General features: G+C 49.9%; 1 protein-coding gene across 3 annotated transcripts in view; it reads left to right on the top strand.

The window, feature by feature from the left end:
* PRRC2C (proline rich coiled-coil 2C) overlaps nucleotides 1-25,030 on the top strand; it is a 1,097,702-nt gene that overhangs the window by 647,614 nt on the left and 425,058 nt on the right. For all 3 annotated transcript variants that reach the window (XM_069232016.1, XM_069232017.1, XM_069232015.1), the window contains exon 22: nucleotides 23,380-23,475. In XM_069232016.1, coding sequence (XP_069088117.1) covers nucleotides 23,380-23,475 — 96 coding nt within the window. The remainder of the gene's footprint in view (nucleotides 1-23,379; nucleotides 23,476-25,030) is intronic.

Genomic DNA, 25,030 nt, shown 5'->3' with positions numbered 1-25,030 from the left:
GGCAAAAAGTCAGGGGGTAACCATACCAAGGAGGCATTTCCTTACAGTGGAGGTGCTTCACACCTCCCCCCTGCAGGAACTGTAACACCTAGCAGTGAGCCTCAAAGGCTCAGGCTTCGGGTTACAATGCCCCAGGGCACTCCAGCTAGTGGAGATGCCCGCCCCCTGGACACAGCCCCCACTTTTGGCGGCAAGTCCAGGAGAGATAATGAGAAAAACAAGGAGTCACTGGCCAGTCAGGACAACCCCTAAGGTGTCCTGAGCTGAGGTGACTCTGACTTTTAGAAATCCTCCATCTTGCAGATGGAGGATTCCCCCAATATAGTTAGGGATGTGCCCCCCTCCCCTCAGGGAGGTGGCATAAAGAGGGTGTAGCCACCCTCAGGGCTAGTAGCCATTGGCTACTAACCCCCCAGACCTAAACACACCCCTAAATTCAGTAATTAGGGCTCCCCAGAACCAAGGAACTCAGATTCCTGCAACCTAAGAAGAAGAGGACTGCTAAGCTGAAAACCCCTGCAGAGAAGACGGAGACACCAACTGCTTTGGCCCCAGCTCTACCGGCCTGTCTCCCCACTTCTAAAGACACTGCTCCAGTGACGCTCTCCCCAGGGACCAGCGACCTCTGAAGCCTCCGAGGACTGCCCTGCATCTAGAAGGACCAAGAACTCCCGAGGACAGCGGCCCTGTTCACCAAAGACTGCAACTTTGCAACAAAGAAGCAACTTTGAAACAACTTGCGTTTCCCACCGGAAGCGTGAGACTTGCTACTCTGCACCCGACGCCCCCGGCTCGACTTGTGGAGAACAGTCACTTCAGGGAGGACTCCCCGACGACTGCGAGACCGTGAGTAGCCAGAGTTGACAGCCCCCACAGCGACGCCTGCAGAGGGAATCCAGAGGCTCCCCCTGACCGCGACTGCCTGCTTCTAAGATCCGACGCCTGGTAAAGAGACTGCGCCCCCAGGGCCTGAAGGATCCGACCTCCAGTGCAGGAGCGACCCCCAGGTGGCCCTCTCCCTTGCCCAGGTGGTGGCTACCCCGAGGAGACCCCCCCCCCCCCCCCCCCCCCCCTTTGCCTGCCTGCATCACTGAAGAGACCCCTTGGTCTCCCATTGATTCCTATTGAGAACCCGACGCGTGTTTGCACACTGCACCCAGCCACCCCGTGCTGCTGAGGGTGTACTTTCTGTGTAGACTTGTGTCCCCCCCAGTGCCCTACAAAAACCCCCTGGTCTGCCCTCCGAAGACGCGGGTACTTACCTGCTGGCAGACTGGAACCGGGGCACCCCCTTCTCCATTGAAGCCTATGCGTTTTGGGCACCACTTTGACCTCTGCACCTGACCGGCCCTGAGCTGCTGGTGTGGTAACTTTGGGGTTGCTCTGAACCCCCAACGGTGGGCTACCTTGGACCCAAACTTGAACCCCGTAAGTGGTTTACTTACCTGCAAAAACTAACAAACTCTTACTCCCCCCAGGAACTGTTGAAAATTGCACTGTCTAGTTTTAAAATGGCTATATGTGATTTATGTGAAAACTGTATATGCTATTTTGCTAATTCAAAGTTCCTAAAGTACCTACCTGCAATACCTTTCATTTGAAGTATTACATGTAAATCTTGAACCTGTGGTTCTTAAAATAAACTAAGAAAATATATTTTTCTATACAAAAACCTATTGGCCTGGAATTGTCTCCCAGTGTGTTCCTCATTTATTGCTTGTGTATGTACAACAAATGCTTAACACTACTCCTTTGATAAGCCTACTGCTCAACCACACTACCACAAAATAGAGCATTAGAATTCTCTTTTTGCCACTATCTTACCTCTAAGGGGAACCCTTGGACTCTGTGCATACTATTCCTTACTTTGAAATAGTGCATACAGAGCCAACTTCCTACACTTGGTGTCTCTTATTTGCTTGTGATAGCGTCTGAGCGCAGCCTTGTAGGTAGTTTTGTTTGTGGTGGTGTGGCTGTCTCTATTTCATTTCTAGCTGTTCACATTGTTGTTTGGTGTCTGAGGTCCTATGTGTACCAGAAGGCCTGTTTGTATGTTGTAGGACGTTGGCTCTGTGTGTACTATTTCAAAGTAAGAAATAGCATGCACAGAGTCCAAGGGTTCCCCTTAGAGGTAAGATAGTGGCAAAAAGAGATAAATCTAATGCTCTATTTTGTGGTAGTGTGGCCGAGCAGTAGGCTTATCGGAGGGTAGTGTTAAGCATTTGTTGTACACACAGGCAATAAATGAGGAACGCGCACTGTAAAGAAATGGCTCCCTGTTGCAGTTACCCCCCACTTTTTGCTTGATACTGATGCTGACTTGACTGAGAAGTGTGCTGGGACCCTGCTAACCAGGCCCCAGCACCAGTGTTCTTTCACCTAAAATGTACCATTGATCCCACAATTGGCACACCCGGGCATCCAGATAAGTCCCTTGTAACTGGTACCTCTGGTACCAAGGGCCCTGATGCCAGGGAAGGTCTCTAAGGGCTGCAGCATGCATTATGCCACCCTAGAGACCCCTCACTCAGCACAGCCACACTGCTTACAAGCCTGTGTGTGCTAGTGAGAACAAAATGAGTAAGTCGACATGGCACTCCCCTCAGGGTGCCATGCCAGCCTCTCACTGCCTATGCAGTATAGGTAAGACACCCCTCTAGCAGGCCTTACAGCCCTAAGGCAGGGTGCACTATACCATAGGTGAGGGTACCAGTGCATGAGCACTGTGCCCCTACAGTGTCTAAGCAAAACCTTAGACATTGTAAGTGCAGGGTAGCCATAAGAGTATATGGTCTGGGAGTCTGTTTTACACGAACTCCACAGCACCATAATGGCTACACTGAAAACTGGGAAGTTTGGTATCAAACTTCTCAGCACAATAAATGCACACTGATGCCAGTGTACATTTGATTGTAAAATACACCACAGAGGGCACCTTAGAGGTGCCCCCTGAAACTTAACCAACTATCTGTGTAGGCTGACTAGTTCCAGCAGCCTGCCACACTAGAGACATGTTGCTGGCCCCATGGGGAGAGTGCCTTTGTCACTCTGAGGCCAGTAACAAAGCCTGCACTGGGTGGAGATGCTAACACCTCCCCCAGGTAGGAGCTGTGACACCTGGCGGTGAGCCTCAAAGGCTCACCCCTTTGTCACAGCCCAGCAGGGCACTCCAGCTTAGTGGAGTTGCCCGCCCCCTCCGGCCACGGCCCCCACTTTTGGCGGCAAGGCTGGAGGGAACAAAGAAAGCAACAAGGAGGAGTCACTGGCCAGTCAGGACAGCCCCTAAGGTGTCCTGAGCTGAAGTGACTCTAACTTTTAGAAATCCTCCATCTTGCAGATGGAGGATTCCCCCAATAGGGTTAGGATTGTGACCCCCTCCCCTTGGGAGGAGGCACAAAGAGGGTGTACCCACCCTCAGGGCTAGTAGCCATTGCCTACTAACCCCCCAGACCTAAACACGCCCTTAAATTTAGTATTTAAGGGCTACCCTGAACCCTAGAAAATTAGATTCCTGCAACTACAAGAAGAAGGACTGCCTAGCTGAAAACCCCTGCAGAGGAAGACCAGAAGACGACTACTGCCTTGGCTCCAGAAACTCACCGGCCTGTCTCCTGCCTTCCAAAGATCCTGCTCCAGCGACGCCTTCCAAAGGGACCAGCGACCTCGACATCCTCTGAGGACTGCCCCTGCTTCGAAAAGACAAGAAACTCCCGAGGACAGCGGACCTGCTCCAAGAAAGGCTGCAACTTTGTTTCCAGCAGCTTTGAAAGAACCCTGCAAGCTCCCCGCAAGAAGCGTGAGACTTGCAACACTGCACCCGGCGACCCCGACTCGGCTGGTGGAGATCCAACACCTCAGGAGGGACCCCAGGACTACTCTGATACTGTGAGTACCAAAACCTGTCCCCCCTGAGCCCCCACAGCGCCGCCTGCAGAGGGAATCCCGAGGCTTCCCCTGACCGCGACTCTTTGAATCCAAAGTCCCGACGCCTGGGAGAGACCCTGCACCCGCAGCCCCCAGGACCTGAAGGACCGGACTTTCACTGGAGAAGTGACCCCCAGGAGTCCCTCTCCCTTGCCCAAGTGGAGGTTTCCCCGAGGAATCCCCCCCTTGCCTGCCTGCAGCGCTGAAGAGATCCCGAGATCTCTCATAGACTAACATTGCGAACCCGACGCTTGTTTCTACACTGCACCCGGCCGCCCCCGTGCTGCTGAGGGTGAACTTTCTGTGTGGGCTTGTGTCCCCCCCGGTGCCCTACAAAACCCCCCTGGTCTGCCCTCCGAAGACGCGGGTACTTACCTGCAAGCAGACCGGAACCGGGGCACCCCCTTCTCTCCATTCTAGCCTATGTGTTTTGGGCACCACTTTGAACTCTGCACCTGACCGGCCCCGAGCTGCTGGTGTGGTGACTTTGGGGTTGCTCTGAACCCCCAACGGTGGGCTACCTTGGACCAAGAACTGAACCCTGTAAGTGTCTTACTTACCTGGTACACCTAACAAAAACTTACCTCCCCTAGGAACTGTGAAAATTGCACTAAGTGTCCACTTTTAAAACAGCTATTTGTCAATAACTTGAAAAGTATACATGCAATTTTTATGATTTAAAGTTCCTAAAGTACTTACCTGCAATACCTCTCGAAGGAGATATTACATGTAGAATTTGAACCTGTGGTTCTTAAAATAAACTAAGAAAAGATATTTTTCTATACAAAAACCTATTGGCTGGATTTGTCTCCGAGTGTGTGTACCTCATTTATTGTCTATGTGTATGTTCAACAAATGCTTAACACTACTCCTTGGATAAGCCTACTGCTCGACCACACTACCACAAAATAGAGCATTAGTATTATCTATTTTTACCACTATTTTACCTCTAAGGGGAACCCTTGGACTCTGTGCATGCTATTCCTTACTTTGAAATAGCACATACAGAGCCAACTTCCTACACGCACTCCTACAATTCCAGGCCAATAGGTTTTTATATAGAAAAATATATTTTCTTACTTTATTTTAAGAACCACAGGTTCAAGATTTCTAAACAATACTTTAAATGAAAGGTATTTCACTCCGGTATCTTAGGAACTTTGAATAATCACAAAAGCATGTACGGTTTTGGCAAAAATGGCAATAAGCTATTTTAAAAATGGACACTATGCATAAATCAACAGTTCCTGGGGGAGGTAAGTATTTGTTAGGTAAAGCACTTACAGGGTTCAAAGTTGGGTCCAAGGCAGCCCACCGTTGGGGGTTCAAGGCAACCCCAAAGTTACCACACCAGCGGTTCAGGGCCGGTCAGGTGCAAAGGTCAAAGTGGTGCCCAAAACACACAGGCTTCAATGGAAATAGGGTGCCCTGGTTCCAGTCTGCCTGCAGGTAAGTACCCGTGAGTTCGGAGGGCAGACCAGGGGGGTTTTGTAGGGCACCGGGGGAGACACAAGCAGGCACAGAAAGTACACCCTCAGCGGCACAGGGGCGGCCGGGTGCAGAGTGCAAACAGGCATCGGGTTTGCAATAGGATTCAATGGGGGAACCCGGGGGTCTCTTCAGCAATGCAGGCGGGGGGGCTCCTCTGGGTAGCTACCACCTGGTCTAGGAAGAGGGCCGCCTGGGGGGTCGCTCCTGCACTGGTGTTCGGATCCTTCAGGTCCTGGGGGCTGCGGGTGCAGTGTGCTTCCCAGGCATCTGGTTCTTTGAAGGAGGCAGTTGCGGTCAGGGGGAGCCTCTGGATTCCCTCTGCAGGCGTCGCTGTGGGGGCTCAGAGGGGGTCAACTCTGGCTACTCACGGGCTCGCAGTTGCCGGGGAGTCCTCCCTGTAGTGTTGGTTTTCCGCAGGTCGAGCCTGGGGCGTCGGGTGCAGAGTGAAAATTCTCACGCTTCCGGCGGGAAACGTGTGGTCTTTAAAAGTTGCTTCTTTGTTGCAAGTTGGTTGAACAGGGCCGCTGTCCTCTGGAGTTTCTAGGTCCTTTTAGATGCAGGGTAGTCCTCTGAGGCTTCAGAGGTCGCTGGACCCTGGAGGCCCCGTTGCTGTTGCAGTTTTTCTCGAAGTGGGGAGACAGGCCGGTAGGGCTGGGGCCAAAGCAGTTGGTGTCTCCGTCTTCTCTGCAGGGCTTCAGGTCAGCAGTCCTTCTTCTTTGTTAAGGTTGCAGGAATCTAGTTTCCTAGGTTCCGGGGAGCCCCTAAATACTGAATTTAGGGGTGTGTTTAGGTCTGGGAGGGCAGTAGCCAACGGCTACTGTCCTTGAGGGTGGCTACACCCTCTTTGTGCCTCCTCTCGGAGGGGAGTGGGGCACATTCCTATTCCTATTCCTATTGGGGGAATCCTCCAAAATCAAGATGGAGGATTTCCAAAGGCAGGGGTCACCTCAGCTCAGGACACCTTAGGGGCTGTCCTGACTGGCCAGTGACTCCTCCTTGTTTTTCTCATTATCTCCCTTGGACTTGCCGCCAAAAGTGAGGGCTGTGTCCAGGGGGCGGGCATCTCCACTAGCTGGAGTGCCCTGGGGCATTGTAACACGAAGCCTGAACCTTTGAGGCTCACTTCTAGTTGCTACAGTTCCTGCAGGGGGGAGGTGTGAAGCACCTCCACCCAGAGCAGGCTTTTGTTTCTTTCCTCAGAGCACAAAGGCCCTCACCACATGGGGTCAGAAACTCGTCTCTCAGCAGCAGGTTGGCACAGACCAGTCAGTCCTGCACTGAACAATTGGGTAAAATACAGGGGGCATCTCTAACATGCCCTCTGTGTGCATTTTTTAATAAATCCAACACTGGCATCAGTGTGGGTTTATTATTCTGAGAAGTTTGATACCTAACTTCCCAGTATTCAGTGTAGCCATTATGGAGCTGTGGAGTTCGTTTTTGACAAACTCCCAGACCATATACTTACTATGGCCACAACTGTACTTACAATGTCTAAGAATAGACTTAGACACTGTATGGGCATATTGCTCATGCAGCTATGCCCTCACCTGTGGTATAGTGCACCTTGCCTTACGGCTGTAAGGCCTGCTAGAGGGGTGATTTACCTATGCCACAGGCAGCATTTTGTGTGCATGGCATCCTGAGGGGGATGCCATGTCGACTTTGCCTTTTTCTCCCCACCAGCACACACAATTTGCAATGGCAGTGTGCATGTGTTAGGTGAGGGGTCCCTTAGGGTGGCATAACATATGTTGCAGCCCTTAGGGACCTTCCCTGGTCACAGGGCCCTGGGTACCACTGGTACCTTTTACAAGGGACTTATCTGTGTGCCAGGGGTGTGCCAATTGTGGAAACAATGGTACATTTTAGGTGAAAGAACACTGGTGCTGGGGCCTGGTTAGCAGCGTCCCATCACACTTCTCAGTCAAGTCCTCATCAGTATCAGGCAAAAAGTGGGGGGTAACTGCAACAGTGAGCCATTTCCTTACATATGTTCTGCAATGTTTGTTGGGTTTGGGTGCAAGAAAGTTGTTGATCTACTTGTCTGTGGGGCTAGGTTGATTTGTGCTGACGGCGCTATGTCAGTCTGGAGGGAAATTCCTCCCATGGCATGGTTACCCCCCCTAACCTTTTGCGTTTTGTTGATGCTAGTTATGATTGGAAGTGTACTGGGAACCTGCTAACCAGTCCCCAGCATCAGTGTTCTTTCCCTAAACTGTACCTTTGGTCCCACAATTGGAACAGCCCTGGCACACACAAGTCTCTTGTAACTGGTACCAAGGGCCCTGTGGCTAGGGTAGGTCTCAAAGGGCTGCAGCATGTATTATGCCACCCTGGGGACCCCTCACTCAACACATGCACACTGCCTCACAGCTTGTGTGTGCTGGTGGGGAGAAAATGACTAAATCGACATGGCACTCTCCTTAGGGTGGCATGCCCACATCCCCCTGCCTGTGGCATAGGTAAGTCACCCCTCTAGCAGTGCTTACAGCCCTAAGGCAGGGTGCACTATACCACAGGTGAGGGTATAGGTGCATGAGCACTATGCCCCTACAGTGTTTAAGCCAAACCTTCAACATTGTAAGTGCAGGTTAGCCATAAAGAGTATATGGTCTGGGAGTTCATCAAACACGAACTCCACAGTTCTATAATGGCTACACTGAAATCTGGGAAATTTGATATCAAATTTCTCAGCACAATAAATCCACACTGATGCCAGTGTGGGATTTCTTGAAAAATGCACACAGAGGGCATCTTAGAGATGCCCCCTGTATACCAGTCCAACTAGTAGTGCTAAGCTGACCAGTTTCTGCCAGCCTGCCACATCCAGTGCCTTTGTCACTCAGAGGCCAGAAACAATGCCTGTCCTGGGTGGGTGTGCTTCACACCTCCCCCTGCAGGAACTGTAACACCTGGTGGCGAGCCTGAAAGGCTCAAGCCTGGTGTTACAGTGCCCCAGGGCACTCCAGCTAGTGGAAATGACCCCCTCCCCCCCCCAGACACAGCCCCCACTTTTTGGTGGCAAGTCTGGAGGAGGTAATGAGGAAAATAAGGAGTCACCCACCCACCAGCCAGGACTGCCTGAGGTGATGTAGGAAGTTGGCTCTGTATGTGCTATTTCAAAGTAAGGAATAGCATGCACAGAGTCCAAGGGTTCCCCTTAGAGGTAAAATAGTGGTAAAAATAGATAATACTAATGCTCTATTTTGTGGTAGTGTGGTCGAGCAGTAGGCTTATCCAAGGAGTAGTGTTAAGCATTTGTTGTACAAACATATAGACAATAAATGAGGTACACACACTCAGAGACAAATCCAGCCAATAGGTTTTTATATAGAAAAATATCTTTTCTTAGTTTATTTTAAGAACCACAGGTTCAAATTCTACATGTAATATCTCATTCGAAAGGTATTGCAGGTAAGTACTTTAGGAACTTCAAATCATCAAAATTGCATGTATACTTTTCAAGTTATTCACAAATAGCTGTTTTAAAAGTGGACACAGTGCAATTTTCACAGTTCCTAGGGGAGGTAAGTATTTGTTAGGTTAACCAGGTAAGTAAGACACTTACAGGGCTTAGTTCTTGGTCCAAGGTAGCCCACCGTTGGGGGTTCAGAGCAACCCCAAAGTCACCACACCAGCAGCTCAGGGCCGGTCAGGTGCAGAGTTCAAAGTGGTGCCCAAAACACATAGGCTAGAATGGAGAGAAGGGGGTGCCCCGGTTCCGGTCTGCTTGCAGGTAAGTACCCGCGTCTTCGGAGGGCAGACCAGGGGGGTTTTGTAGGGCACCGGGGGGGGACACAAGCCCACACAGAAATTTCACCCTCAGCAGCGCGGGGGCGGCCGGGTGCAGTGTAGAAACAAGCGTCGGGTTTGTAATGGAAGTCAATGGGAGATCTAGGGATCTCTTCAGCGCTGCAGGCAGGCAAGGGGGGGGGGTTCCTCGGGGAAACCTCCACTTGGTCAAGGGAGAGGGACTCCTGGGGGTCACTCCTCCAGTGAAAGTCCGGTCCTTCAGGTCCTGGGGGCTGCGGGTGCAGGGTCTCTCCCAGGTGTCGGGACTTAGGATTCAAAGAGTCGCGGTCAGGGGAAGCCTCGGGATTCCCTCTGCAGGCGGCGCTGTGGGGGCTCGGGGGGGACAGGTTTTTGTACTCACAGTCTTAGAGTAGTCCTGGGGTCCCTCCTGAGGTGTTGGATCGCCACCAGCCGAGTCGGGGTCGCCGGGTGCAGTGTTGCAAGTCTCACGCTTCTTGCGGGGAGCTTGCAGGGTTCTTTAAAGCTGCTGGAAACAAAGTTGCAGCTTTTCTTGGAGCAGGTCCGCTGTCCTCGGGAGTTTCTTGTCTTTTCGAAGCAGGGGCAGTCCTCAGAGGATGTCGAGGTCGCTGGTCCCTTTGGAAGGCGTCGCTGGAGCAGGATCTTTGGAAGGCAGGAGACAGGCCGGTGAGTTTCTGGAGCCAAGGCAGTTGTCGTCTTCTGGTCTTCCTCTGCAGGGGTTTTCAGCTAGGCAGTCCTTCTTCTTGTAGTTGCAGGAATCTAATTTTCTAGGGTTCAGGGTAGCCCTTAAATACTAAATTTAAGGGCGTGTTTAGGTCTGGGGGGTTAGTAGCCAATGGCTACTAGCCCTGAGGGTGGGTACACCCTCTTTGTGCCTCCTCCCAAGGGGAGGGGGTCACAATCCTAACCCTATTGGGGGAATCCTCCATCTGCAAGATGGAGGATTTCTAAAAGTTAGTCACTTCAGCTCAGGACACCTTAGGGGCTGTCCTGACTGGCCAGTGACTCCTCCTTGTTGCTTTCTTTGTTCCCTCCAGCCTTGCCGCCAAAAGTGGGGGCCGTGGCCGGAGGGGGCGGGCAACTCCACTAAGCTGGAGTGCCCTGCTGGGCTGTGACAAAGGGGTGAGCCTTTGAGGCTCACCGCCAGGTGTCACAGCTCCTGCCTGGGGGAGGTGTTAGCATCTCCACCCAGTGCAGGCTTTGTTACTGGCCTCAGAGTGACAAAGGCACTCTCCCCATGGGGCCAGCAACATGTCTCTGGTGTGGCAGGCTGCTGGAACTAGTCAGCCTACACAGTCGGTTAAGTTTCAGGGGGCACCTCTAAGGTGCCCTCTGTGGTGTATTTTACAATAAAATGTACACTGGCATCAGTGTGCATTTATTGTGCTGAGAAGTTTGATACCAAACTTCCCAGTTTTCAGTGTAGCCATTATGGTGCTGTGGAGTTCGTGTTTGACAGACTCCCAGACCATATACTCTTATGGCTACCCTGCACTTACAATGTCTAAGGTTTTGTTTAGACACTGTAGGGGTACCATGCTCATGCACTGGTACCCTCACCTATGGTATAGTGCACCCTGCCTTAGGGCTGTAAGGCCTGCTAGAGGGGTGTCTTACCTATACTGCATAGGCAGTGAGAGGCTGGCATGGCACCCTGAGGGGAGTGCCATGTCGACTTACTCGTTTTGTCCTCACTAGCACACACAAGCTGGCAAGCAGTGTGTCTGTGCTGAGTGAGAGGTCTCCAGGGTGGCATAAGACATGCTGCAGCCCTTAGAGACCTTCCTTGGCATCAGGGCCCTTGGTACTAGAAGTACCAGTTACAAGGGACTTATCTGGATGCCAGGGTCTGCCAATTGTGGATACAAAAGTACAGGTTAGGGAAAGAACACTGGTGCTGGGGCCTGGTTAGCAGGCCTCAGCACACTTTCAATTGTAAACATAGCATCAGCAAAGGCAAAAAGTCAGGGGGCAACCATGCCAAGGAGGCATTTCCTTACAGGTGACTCCTGTCTTAGGAAATCCTCCATCTTGTTTTGGAGTATTTCCCCCAATAGGATTAGGGATGTGCCTCTATTGGTTGCGTTTTAAAGAATCTCACATACTTGTTCCCTTCTGCAGCCTTTGTGATGTATCAGTGTGATATGAATGTGGCCCTCACTTTTTTAATTGTGTGCCTTTTGATCCTAGGCACAAACGCACTTTAAGATTGTGGACTATCAAGTTGCCATTTTTCATTTCATTATTTATCATTTTTTTTCCTGCCTGTCATGGTTTTGAACTGCAGGCACTGTTGATGCAACCTCCATAAGTCCGCTATTTTTCAGACAAATTGGTGTTGCAAACTAAACATTTTTTTCTCTCTTCACAAGTGGGGTTGCCCTTCCACGTTGGGTAGTCTAGCACTCTCCCTACATTCTTAACCCACCTCACCCATCGAAGCTGGAGGGGAGGCTTCAAAGGCTTAACCCTAGGAGAGTTCTTAGCTTCTTCGAGCACAGAAAGGAGCATCATTGTCAAAGAACTGTTTTTAGGCTTTGTTGGGGCTAAGAAGGTGTAAGGAAATGCCTCCTTGGCATGGTTGCCCCCTGACTTTTTGCCTTTGCTGATGCTATGTTTACAATTGAAAGTGTGCTGAGGCCTGCTAACCAGGCCCCAGCACCAGTGTTCTTTCCCTAACCTGTACTTTTGTATCCACAATTGGCAGACCCTGGCATCCAGATAAGTCCCTTGTAACTGGTACTTCTAGTACCAAGGGCCCTGATGCCAAGGAAGGTCTCTAAGGGCTGCAGCATGTCTTATGCCACCCTGGAGACCTCTCACTCAGCACAGACACACTGCTTACCAGCTTGTGTGTGCTAGTGAGGACAAAACGAGTAAGTCGACATGGCACTCCCCTCAGGGTGCCATGCCAGCCTCTCACTGCCTATGCAGTATAGGTAAGACACCCCTCTAGCAGGCCTTACAGCCCTAAGGCAGGGTGCACTATACCATAGGTGAGGGTACCAGTGCATGAGCATGGTACCCCTACAGTGTCTAAACAAAACCTTAGACATTGTAAGTGCAGGGTAGCCATAAGAGTATATGGTCTGGGAGTCTGTCAAACACGAACTCCACAGCACCATAATGGCTACACTGAAAACTGGGAAGTTTGGTATCAAACTTCTCAGCACAATAAATGCACACTGATGCCAGTGTACATTTTATTGTAAAATACACCCCAGAGGGCACCTTAGAGGTGCCCCCTGAAACTTAACCGACTATCTGTGTAGACTGACTAGTTTTAGCAGCCTGCCACAAACCGAGACATGTTGCTGGCCCCATGGGGAGAGTGCCTTTGTCACTCTGAGGCCAGTAACAAAGCCTGCACTGGGTGGAGATGCTAACACCTCTCCCAGGCAGGAATTGTCACACCTGGCGGTGAGCCTCAAAGGCTCACCTCCTTTGTGCCAACCCAGCAGGACACTCCAGCTAGTGGAGTTGCCCGCCCCCTCCGGCCCGGCCCCCACTTTTGGCGGCAAGGCCGGAGAAAATAATGAGAATAACAAGGAGGAGTCACTGGCCAGTCAGGACAGCCCCTAAGGTGTCCTGAGCTGAGGTGACTCTAACTTTTAGAAATCCTCCATCTTGCAGATGGAGGATTCCCCCAATAGGGTTAGGATTGTGACCCCCTCCCCTTGGGAGGAGGCACAAAGAGGGTGTACCCACCCTCAGGGCTAGTAGCCATTGGCTACTAACCCCCCAGACCTAAACACGCCCTTAAATTGAGTATTTAAGGGCTACCCTGAACCCTAGAAAATTAGATTCCTGCAACAAGAAGAAGGACTGCCCAGCTGAAAACCCCTGCAGCGGAAGACCAGAAGACGACAACTGCCTTGGCTCCAGAAACTCACCGGCCTGTCTCCTGCCTTCCAAAGATCCTGCTCCAGCGACGCCTTCCGAAGGGACCAGCGACCTCGACATCCTCTGAGGACTGCCCCTGCTTCGAAAAGACGAGAAACTCCCGAGGACAGCGGACCTGCTCCAAGAAAAGCTGCAACTTTGTTTCCAGCAGCTTTAAAGAACCCTGCAAGCTCCCCGCAAGAAGCGTGAGACTTGCAACACTGCACCCGGCGACCCCGACTCGGCTGGTGGAGATCCGACACCTCAGGAGGGACCCCAGGACTACTCTGATACTGTGAGTACCAAAACCTGTCCCCCCTGAGCCCCCACAGCGCCGCCTGCAGAGGGAATCCCGAGGCTTCCCCTGACCGCGACTCTCTGAAACCTAAGTCCCGACACCTGGGAGAGACCCTGCACCCGCAGCCCCCAGGACCTGAAGGACCGGACTTTCACTGGAGGAGTGACCCCCAGGAGTCCCTCTCCCTTGCCCAAGTGGAGGTTTCCCCGAGGAACCCCCCCCTTGCCTGCCTGCAGCGCTGAAGAGATCCCGAGATCTCTCATAGACTAACATTGCGAACCCGACGCTTGGTTCTACACTGCACCCGGCCGCCCCCGTGCCGCTGAGGGTGAAATTTCTGTGTGGACTTGTGTCCCCCCCGGTGCCCTACAAAACCCCCCTGGTCTGCCCTCCGAAGACGCGGGTACTTACCTGCAAGCAGACCGGAACCGGGGCACCCCCTTCTATCCATTCTAGCCTATGTGTTTTGGGCACCACTTTGAACTCTGCACCTGACCGGCCCTGAGCTGCTGGTGTGGTGACTTTGGGGTTGCTCTGAACCCCCAACGGTGGGCTACCTTGGACCAAGAACTGAACCCTGTAAGTGTCTTACTTACCTGGTAAAACTAACAAATACTTACCTCCCCTAGGAACTGTGAAAATTGCACTAAGTGTCCACTTTTAAAACAGCTATTTGTCAATAACTTGAAAAGTATACATGCAATTTTGATGACTTGAAGTTCCTAAAGTACTTACCTGCAATACCTTTCGAATGAGCTATTACATGTAGAATTTGAACCTGTGGTTCTTAAAATAAACTAAGAAAAGATATTTTTCTATATAAAAACCTATTGGCTGGATTTGTCTCTGAGTGTGTGTACCTCATTTATTGTCTATGTGTATGTACAACAAATGCTTAACACTACTCCTTAGATAAGCCTACTGCTCGACCACACTACCACAAAATAGAGCATTAGTATTATCTCTTTTTACCACTATTTTACCTCTAAGGGGAACCCTTGGACTCTGTGCATGCTATTCCTTACTTTGAAATAGCACATACAGAGCCAACTTCCTACATTGGTGGATCAGCGGTGGGGTACAAGACTTTGCATTTGCTGGACTACTCAGCCAATACCTGATCACACGACAAATTCCAAAATTGTCATTAGAAATTGATTTTTGCAATTTGAAAAGTTTTCTAAATTCTTAAAAGACCTGCTAGGGCCTTGTGTTAGATCCTGTTTAGCATTTCTTTTAGAGTTTAAAAGTTTGGTAAAAGTTTGAATTAGATTCTAGAACCAGTTTTAGTTTCTTAAAAAGTATTCCAACTTTTAGAAGCATAATGTCTAGCACAGATGTGAATGTGGTGGAACTCGACACCACACCTTACCTCCATCTACAGATGAGAGAGCTAAGGTCACTCTGTAAACTAAAGAAAATAGCAATGGGCCCCAAACCTACCAAAGTACAGCTCCAGGAGCTTTTGGCAGAGTTTGAAAAGGCCAACCCCTCTGAGGATGGCAACTCAGAGGATGAAGATAGTGACTTGGAGGGAAATTCCCCCCCTCCAGTCCTACTTAGGGAGAGCAGGGCTTCTCAAGCCCTGACTCCACAAATAATAGTCAGAGATGCTGGTTCCCTCACAGGAGGGACCAACAACTCTGAAATCACTGAGGATAACTCCAGTGAAGAGGACATCCAGTTAGCCAGGATGGCCAAAAGATTGGCTTTGGAAAGACAGATCCTAGCCATAGAGAGGGAAAGACAAGAGATGGGCCTAGGACCCATCAATGGTGGCAGCAACATAAATAGGGTCAGAGATTCTCCTGACATGTTGAAAATCCCCAAAGGGATTGTAACTAAATATGAAGATGGTGATGACATCACCAAATGGTTCACAGCTTTTGAGAGGGCTTGTGTAACCAGAAAAGTGAACAGATCTCACTGGGGTGCTCTCCTTTGGGAAATGTTCACAGGAAAGTGTAGGGATAGACTCCTCACACTCTCTGGACAAGATGCAGAATCTTATGACCTCATGAAGGGTACCCTGATTGAGGGCTTTGGATTCTCCACTGAGGAGTACAGGATTAGGTTCAGGGGGGCTCAAAAATCCTCGAGCCAGACCTGGGTTGACTTTGTTGACTACTCAGTGAAAACACTAGATGGTTGGATTCAAGGCAGTGGTGTAAGTAATTATGATGGGCTGTACAATTTATTTGTGAAAGAACACCTGTTAAGTAATTGTTTCAATGATAAACTGCATCAGCATCTGGTAGACCTAGGACCAATTTCTCCCCAAGAATTGGGAAAGAAGGCGGACCATTGGGTCAAGACAAGGGTGTCCAAGACTTCAACAGGGGGTGACCAAAAGAAAGGGGTCACAAAGACTCCCCAGCAGAAGGGTGATGAGACAACCAAAACTAAAAATAGTAAAGAGTCTTCTACAGGCCCCCAAAAACCTGCACAGGAGGGTGGGCCCAGAGCCTCTTCACAAAACAATGGGTACAAGGGTAAAAACTTTGATCCCAAAAAGGCCTGGTGTCATAGCTGTAAACAGCATGGACACCAAACTGGAGACAAGGCCTGTCCCAAGAAAGGTTCCACTCCAAACTCCCATCCAGGTAACACTGGTATGGCTAGTCTCCAAGTGGGATCAACAGTGTGCCCAGAGCAAATCAGGGTCCACACTGAAGCTACTCTAGTTTCTGAGGGTGGGGTGGATTTAGCCACACTAGCTGTCTGGCCGCCTAACATGCAAAAATACAGACAGCAACTCTTAATTAATGGGACTAGAATAGAGGGCCTGAGGGATACAGGTGCCAGTGTCACCATGGTGACAGAGAAACTGGTTTCCCCTGGCCAATACCTGACTGGAAAAACTTACACAGTCACCAACGCTGACAATCAGAGAAAAGTACATCCCATGGCAATGGTTACTTTAGAATGGGGAGGGGTCAATGGCCTGAAACAGGTGGTGGTCTCCTCAAATATCCCAGTGGACTGTCTGCTTGGAAATGACCTGGAGTCCTCAGCATGGGCTGAGGTAGAGCTAAAAACCCATGCAGCAATGCTGGGTATCCCTGAACTGGTGTGTGTGAAAACAAGAGCACAGTGCAAGGCACAGGGTGAAAAAGTAGAGCTGGAGTCTGGAAAAATGGCCCAGCCTACCAAGAGAACAGGAAAGTCAGTTGGGAAACCAACTGCAACACAGCAGAAGAAAGGGAACCTCTCTTCTCAGGAAGAAGTTCTGCCCTCTGAGGGAACTGAGCCTTTGGAGCTTGAACCTTATCAGGTTGAGCTCCTAGGCCCAGGGGGACCCTCAAGGGAAGAGCTGTGTAAGGGACAAGAAACCTGTCCCTCTCTTGAAGGCCTTAGGCAGCAAGCTGCTGAAGAGTCCAAAGGCAAGAAAAATGGAACACATAGGGTCTATTGGGAAGATGGGCTCCTGTACACTGAGGCCAGAGACCCCAAACCTGGTGCCACTAGGAGAGTGGTAGTGCCTCAGCTGTTCAGAGAGTTCATCCTAACATTGGCCCATGACATTCCCCTTGCTGGACATTTGGGACAAACCAAGACGTGGGAGAGGTTAGTCAACCACTTCTACTGGCCCAATATGTCCAACATGGTTAAGGAGTTTTGCCTCTCCTGCCCCACCTGTCAAGCCAGTGGTAAGACAGGTGGGCATCCAAAGGCCCCCCTCATTCCACTTCCAGTGGTGGGGGTGCCCTTTGAAAGAGTGGGTGTGGACATAGTTGGTCCACTAGAACCTCCCACAGCCTCAGGAAATATGTATATCCTGGTAGTCGTGGATCATGCTACCAGGTATCCTGAAGCTATTCCCCTTAGGTCGACTACTGCCCCTGCAGTAGCCAAGGCCCTCATTGGTATCTTTACCAGAGTGGGTTTCCCTAAGGAGGTGGTGTCTGACAGAGGTACCAACTTCATGTCAGCATACCTAAAGCACATGTGGAATGAGTGTGGAGTGACTTATAAATTCACTACACCCTACCATCCACAAACTAATGGCTTAGTTGAGAGATTCAACAAGACATTAAAAGGCATGATCATGGGGCTCCCAGAAAAACTCAAAAGGAGATGGGATGTCCTCCTGCCATGTCTGCTTTTCGCTTACAGGGAGGTACCACAGAAGGGAGTAGGGTTCTCACCCTTTGAACTTCTGTTTGGTCATCCTGTAAGGGGACCACTTGCCCTTGTTAAAGAAGGCTGGGAGAGACCTCTCCATGAGCCTAAACAGGACATAGTGGACTATGTACTTGGCCTTCGCTCTAGAATGGCAGAGTACATGGAAAAGGCAACCAAAAACCTTGAGGCCAGCCAACAGCTCCAGAAGTTTTGGTATGACCAAAAGGCTGCACTGGTTGAGTTCCAACCAGGGCAGAAAGTCTGGGTTCTGGAGCCTGTGGCTCCCAGGGCACTCCAGGACAAATGGAGTGGCCCTTACCCAGTACTAGAGAGGAAGAGTCAGGTCACCTACTTGGTGGACCTGGGCACAAGCAGGAGCCCCAAAAGGGTGATCCATGTAAACCGCCTTAAGCTCTTCCATGACAGGGCTGATGTCAATCTGTTGATGGTAACAGATGAGGATCAGGAGGCAGAGAGTGAACCTCTCCCTGATCTTCTGTCATCAGACCCAAAAGATGGTACAGTAGATGGAGTGATCTACTCAGACACCCTCTCTGGCCAACAGCAAGCTGATTGTAGGAGAGTCCTACAACAGTTTCCTGAACTCTTCTCCTTAACCCCTGGTCAGACACACCTGTGTACCCATGATGTGGACACAGGAGACAGCCTGCCTGTCAAAAACAAAATCTTCAGACAGTCTGACCATGTTAAGGAAAGCATCAAGGTGGAAGTCCACAAGATGCTGGAATTAGGAGTAATTGAGCGCTCTGACAGCCCCTGGGCTAGCCCAGTGGTCTTAGTCCCCAAACCTCACACCAAAGATGGAAAGAAAGAGATGAGGTTTTGTGTGGACTACAGAGGGCTCAATTCTGTCACCAAGACAGATGCCCATCCAATTCCAAGAGCTGATGAGCTCATTGATAAATTAGGTGCTGCCAAATTTCTAAGTACCTTTGACTTGACAGCAGGGTACTGGCAAATAAAAATGGCACCTGGAGCAAAAGAAAAGAGAGCATTCTCCACACCTGATGGGCATTATCAGTTTACTGTTATGCCCTTTGGTTTAAAGAATGCCCCTGCCACCTTCCAAAGGTTGGTGAATCAAGTCCTTGCTGGCTTGGAGTCCTTTAGCACAGCTTATCTTGATGATATTGCTGTCTTTAGCTCCACCTGGCAGGATCACCTGGTCCACCTGAGGAAGGTTTTGAAGGCTCTGCAATCGGCAGGCCTCTCTATCAAGGCATCCAAATGCCAGATAGGGCAGGGAACTGTGGTTTACTTGGGACACCTTGTAGGTGGAGGCCAAGTTCAGCCACTCCAACCCAAGATCCAGACTATTCTGGACTGGGTAGCTCCAAAAACCCAGACTCAAGTCAGGGCATTCCTTGGCTTGACTGGGTATTACAGGAGGTTTGTGAAGGGATATGGATCCATTGTGACAGCCCTCACTGAACTCACCTCCAAGAAAATGCCCAAGAAAGTAAACTGGACTGTGGACTGCCAACAGGCCTTTGACACCCTGAAACAAGCAATGTGCTCAGCACCAGTTCTCAAAGCTCCAGATTATTCTAAGCAGTTCATTGTGCAGACTGATGCCTCTGAACATGGGATAGGGGCAGTTCTGTCCCAAACAAATGATGATGGCCTTGACCAGCCTGTTGCTTTCATTAGCAGGAGGTTACTCCCCAGGGAGCAGCGTTGGAGTGCCATTGAGAGGGAGGCCTTTGCTGTGGTTTGGTCCCTGAAGAAGCTGAGACCATACCTCTTTGGGACTCACTTCCTAGTTCAAACTGACCACAGACCTCTCAAATGGCTGATGCAAATGAAAGGTGAAAATCCTAAACTGTTGAGGTGGTCCATCTCCCTACAGGGAATGGACTTTATAGTGGAACACAGACCTGGGACTGCCCATGCCAATGCAGATGGCCTTTCCAGGTTCTTCCACTTAGAAAATGAAGACTCTCTTGGGAAAGGTTAGTCTCATCCTCTTTCGTTTGGGGGGGGGTTGTGTAAGGAAATGCCTCCTTGGCATGGTTGCCCCCTGACTTTTTGCCTTTGCTGATGCTATGTTTACAATTGAAAGTGTGCTGAGGCCTGCTAACCAGGCCCCAGCACCAGTGTTCTTTCCCTAACCTGTACTTTTGTATCCACAATTGGCAGACCCTGGCATCCAGATAAGTCCCTTGTAACTGGTACTTCTAGTACCAAGGGCCCTGATGCCAAGGAAGGTCTCTAAGGGCTGCAGCATGTCTTATGCCACCCTGGAGACCTCTCACTCAGCACAGACACACTGCTTACCAGCTTGTGTGTGCTAGTGAGGACAAAACGAGTAAGTCGACATGGCACTCCCCTCAGGGTGCCATGCCAGCCTCTCACTGCCTATGCAGTATAGGTAAGACACCCCTCTAGCAGGCCTTACAGCCCTAAGGCAGGGTGCACTATACCATAGGTGAGGGTACCAGTGCATGAGCATGGTACCCCTACAGTGTCTAAACAAAACCTTAGACATTGTAAGTGCAGGGTAGCCATAAGAGTATATGGTCTGGGAGTCTGTCAAACACGAACTCCACAGCACCATAATGGCTACACTGAAAACTGGGAAGTTTGGTATCAAACTTCTCAGCACAATAAATGCACACTGATGCCAGTGTACATTTTATTGTAAAATACACCCCAGAGGGCACCTTAGAGGTGCCCCCTGAAACTTAACCGACTATCTGTGTAGACTGACTAGTTTTAGCAGCCTGCCACAAACCGAGACATGTTGCTGGCCCCATGGGGAGAGTGCCTTTGTCACTCTGAGGCCAGTAACAAAGCCTGCACTGGGTGGAGATGCTAACACCTCTCCCAGGCAGGAATTGTCACACCTGGCGGTGAGCCTCAAAGGCTCACCTCCTTTGTGCCAACCCAGCAGGACACTCCAGCTAGTGGAGTTGCCCGCCCCCTCCGGCCCGGCCCCCACTTTTGGCGGCAAGGCCGGAGAAAATAATGAGAATAACAAGGAGGAGTCACTGGCCAGTCAGGACAGCCCCTAAGGTGTCCTGAGCTGAGGTGACTCTAACTTTTAGAAATCCTCCATCTTGCAGATGGAGGATTCCCCCAATAGGGTTAGGATTGTGACCCCCTCCCCTTGGGAGGAGGCACAAAGAGGGTGTACCCACCCTCAGGGCTAGTAGCCATTGGCTACTAACCCCCCAGACCTAAACACGCCCTTAAATTGAGTATTTAAGGGCTACCCTGAACCCTAGAAAATTAGATTCCTGCAACAAGAAGGACTGCCCAGCTGAAAACCCCTGCAGCGGAAGACCAGAAGACGACAACTGCCTTGGCTCCAGAAACTCACCGGCCTGTCTCCTGCCTTCCAAAGATCCTGCTCCAGCGACGCCTTCCGAAGGGACCAGCGACCTCGACATCCTCTGAGGACTGCCCCTGCTTCGAAAAGACGAGAAACTCCCGAGGACAGCGGACCTGCTCCAAGAAAAGCTGCAACTTTGTTTCCAGCAGCTTTAAAGAACCCTGCAAGCTCCCCGCAAGAAGCGTGAGACTTGCAACACTGCACCCGGCGACCCCGACTCGGCTGGTGGAGATCCGACACCTCAGGAGGGACCCCAGGACTACTCTGATACTGTGAGTACCAAAACCTGTCCCCCCTGAGCCCCCACAGCGCCGCCTGCAGAGGGAATCCCGAGGCTTCCCCTGACCGCGACTCTCTGAAACCTAAGTCCCGACACCTGGGAGAGACCCTGCACCCGCAGCCCCCAGGACCTGAAGGACCGGACTTTCACTGGAGGAGTGACCCCCAGGAGTCCCTCTCCCTTGCCCAAGTGGAGGTTTCCCCGAGGAACCCCCCCCTTGCCTGCCTGCAGCGCTGAAGAGATCCCGAGATCTCTCATAGACTAACATTGCGAACCCGACGCTTGGTTCTACACTGCACCCGGCCGCCCCCGTGCCGCTGAGGGTGAAATTTCTGTGTGGACTTGTGTCCCCCCCGGTGCCCTACAAAACCCCCCTGGTCTGCCCTCCGAAGACGCGGGTACTTACCTGCAAGCAGACCGGAACCGGGGCACCCCCTTCTATCCATTCTAGCCTATGTGTTTTGGGCACCACTTTGAACTCTGCACCTGACCGGCCCTGAGCTGCTGGTGTGGTGACTTTGGGGTTGCTCTGAACCCCCAACGGTGGGCTACCTTGGACCAAGAACTGAACCCTGTAAGTGTCTTACTTACCTGGTAAAACTAACAAATACTTACCTCCCCTAGGAACTGTGAAAATTGCACTAAGTGTCCACTTTTAAAACAGCTATTTGTCAATAACTTGAAAAGTATACATGCAATTTTGATGACTTGAAGTTCCTAAAGTACTTACCTGCAATACCTTTCGAATGAGCTATTACATGTAGAATTTGAACCTGTGGTTCTTAAAATAAACTAAGAAAAGATATTTTTCTATATAAAAACCTATTGGCTGGATTTGTCTCTGAGTGTGTGTACCTCATTTATTGTCTATGTGTATGTACAACAAATGCTTAACACTACTCCTTAGATAAGCCTACTGCTCGACCACACTACCACAAAATAGAGCATTAGTATTATCTCTTTTTACCACTATTTTACCTCTAAGGGGAACCCTTGGACTCTGTGCATGCTATTCCTTACTTTGAAATAGCACATACAGAGCCAACTTCCTACAGAAGGGGAGTGTGGTAAAGAAGCAGACCTCAAGATGCATTGTCCTGTGTATTAAAACCTGCTAAGCTCTGGCTGAAAGGAGTCTCCAAAGGGCTAATTCCATCATTGCCAGGCCGGCCAATGCAATGTTGGCAAGATGTGTTGGATATCTGTCAGTTTGAGGATGAGCATCTGTTCACTCCTTCACCAGGCATTACTGTCTTGACCCCCACGTCCACAGGTAGAGCGAGTTCACCTGCTGAGTCCTGCATGATTTCCTGGTGTAACGTTTGGGCGGCACTGCTTCAGTATCTATTCTGGCATGAATCTGGGGTCAAAATTATCCATAAAATAATTACTTGTTTTCAGTAAATCTTTGTGGTGGAAACAGATTCCCACATGTCATTCCTCCCTCCTCGTTCTGTGGAGTCAAATGTTCGAGTTTTAAAACTGTCCCAAGGTAGATTTGCACAGTCATACTGCAATATGCTTGGGATGATCTGCGTCTGAGGGTTTAGAACAGTTCTGAGAAAAACTGACTTTGGAGTTGCCATTACACCACTCTTTCTGGGATGATGATGATGATGTAAGATTGCTGTGGAGCCAGTGATGTGACTTATATGCACATAGGAACAGTTGCTTTGAAAAGTTTCAGATTCAGTGCGGCACCTGCGGGAATTCAGAAGGTGAAGAATCTGTAGCTATATAGTGTATCCACTACAAAGCACTTTTCCAAACGTGACTTGTTCTTCGTGAACACATTTTGAACTGTTACCCTATACAGCACCATCTGGTATATAGTTGGACTCAGTTTGTAGACCCTGAGTCAAAGTCCAAGGTCAGAAAAGCTAAATGTTCAGTGTACCTCTGGCGTTACAGATCAGTAAACTTTATTCTTTCACCCATTTGAAGGAAGCAGTAAAGTATATGGCTTTGACTTTACTTTACCTCTGCAAAGAGGTACTTTTCAGGGTAGTTTTCCTGTTATCCATTTTTGTTCAGAAATGACATCCTGAACTAAGTCGTCTAAACATTTACTTCAGTGTACGTCATCTGCTTCATGTAATCTTATAGGTTGCTGAGAGCATTGATAATCTTTCATTTATTTCTTACCTTTTTTCCTAAGTGACCAGTGAAACAAGAGTTGTACAATCAGCTTTAAACCATTTTAATTGTTCAAACTCCTGATTTTTGGCTGTTTTCGTATTTTTTTTCAAGGAAAGTGTTACTGATTACACAGCTCCAACCAATCCTATTCCTGCAAAAGTGACTACTACAAGCAATACCAAAATGGAGGAGACACTTGTGAACAGTGTAAGTAATGTGGAGTTACAAGCTATTCTGTCCTGTTGTATTTCTGTTCTGTCACCTATGACTTTTGCTTTGCCCTGTTAAACCAGGTCTGAGATTCCGAATTCCGCTCCCCTGCTCCCGCGCCCCCCAACACACACACACAGCCCTAGCTGCAGTATTGCAACTATAGATCAGCTTTGTTTACTTCCCTAATTATTAGGTCTCATTCTGCTTTCATTCTTAACCATCCTAGGACCACCTCTGTCTCTCTCCTGGACCTTAAAGCCAGATGCTATAAATTGGTGTCTCCTGTTAATTTCAACATAATGTTGGCACTTTAAAGACATGACCTTCTGTTAAGTTACTTAGGCTTGTGCAGTGTTTTCATTTGCCTGTACTGTTGGAGGGTGCAGAAAGCTGGCTCCTTACAGGATATATCAAAATGAGATATATTGTACAGAGAGTCCAGGGATTCCGTTACTAGTAGCTAGGGGCTTGCTCCAACAATCCCAAGGTGCTCTTATAGTTAGTAGTGTGGTTGAGATGCCTTAGGCTTATCAGAGAGGAGTGTTAGGCATCTGTAATTATACACACAGTCAGTAAATGAGGCACGACTCGAAAAGGAGATCCACACCAATTTACAAAAATAACAAGCATCTTTACATATGTTTTGGCACCCCACTCATTACATTTGATAAAAATAATTATTTACACTTTAGAAAAGTCAACACAATGTTATTTCTTCAAAAACTGCAATGTTAGCCCATGAAGAGAAAAACAAGTACTGCTTTCAGGTATAGTACAGTGATTTACGGGCCAATCACCCGGACATATAGTAAATATTAGGCAGTGGTCAGGACCACACCAACAGGTCACACTGGGCAGCACTGGGGTGGCTGGGTGCTGAAAGGTAGTACGGCGTTGGGTGCCCTTTATTAGTCAATGATCGGTCTGGTTGAGAAGAGGGTGCAGGTTAGGATTAGGTGTCCAGTTTGGGTGAGCCACCAAGTGGACTCCGGTCTTGCAATGTTGAGAACATAGTGACATCAGTGGTCCTCTCCTCTTTGATCCGGGGCGTCCAGGTGCAAAGGGTTCTTGGGCCATGGGTTTTTGTCACTGGTGGCGGTCGCAGTGAAGGGGGGCCTGCAGAAACACTGCAGGCGGGAACTGGGGGACTAGTCTGGGTGAATCAACAAGTGGGTTCCAGTCTCACGAACCTGGGGGATGCAGAGACACCAGTGGTCCTCTTATCTATCCTTTGTCCAATGCGTCTGGTTGCAGAGGTGCAGTGGAATGTTGGGGTTGCACTCAGTGAAGGCAGTTGAGGGGGGCCTGCACAGAGGCTGCAGGTGTCGCAGTGGGGAAACCCACATTTGACTTTTTCTCTGGGGAGGCTGGAGACCAGGTTGGCACCTTTGGCCCACTTCAACGCGGGCTGGGAGGCTCAGGTGCACTGGTGGTGTTTGGCAGGGGTTTGGTGGTCCAAATTCCTCTTCAGAAGTTCTTATGTGCCTGCAAGGTGCAGTGGAGCAGTTCTGCTACTCCATGGGCGTTCCTTATGCTCAGTTGGGGGCTG

This window comes from Pleurodeles waltl, chromosome 4_2 (assembly GCF_031143425.1).
Source record: "Pleurodeles waltl isolate 20211129_DDA chromosome 4_2, aPleWal1.hap1.20221129, whole genome shotgun sequence".
Taxonomy (NCBI): Eukaryota; Metazoa; Chordata; class Amphibia; order Caudata; family Salamandridae; genus Pleurodeles; species Pleurodeles waltl.
Note: the sequence above shows the minus strand (reverse complement) of the source record. Positions and strands in the feature narration are given on the sequence as shown.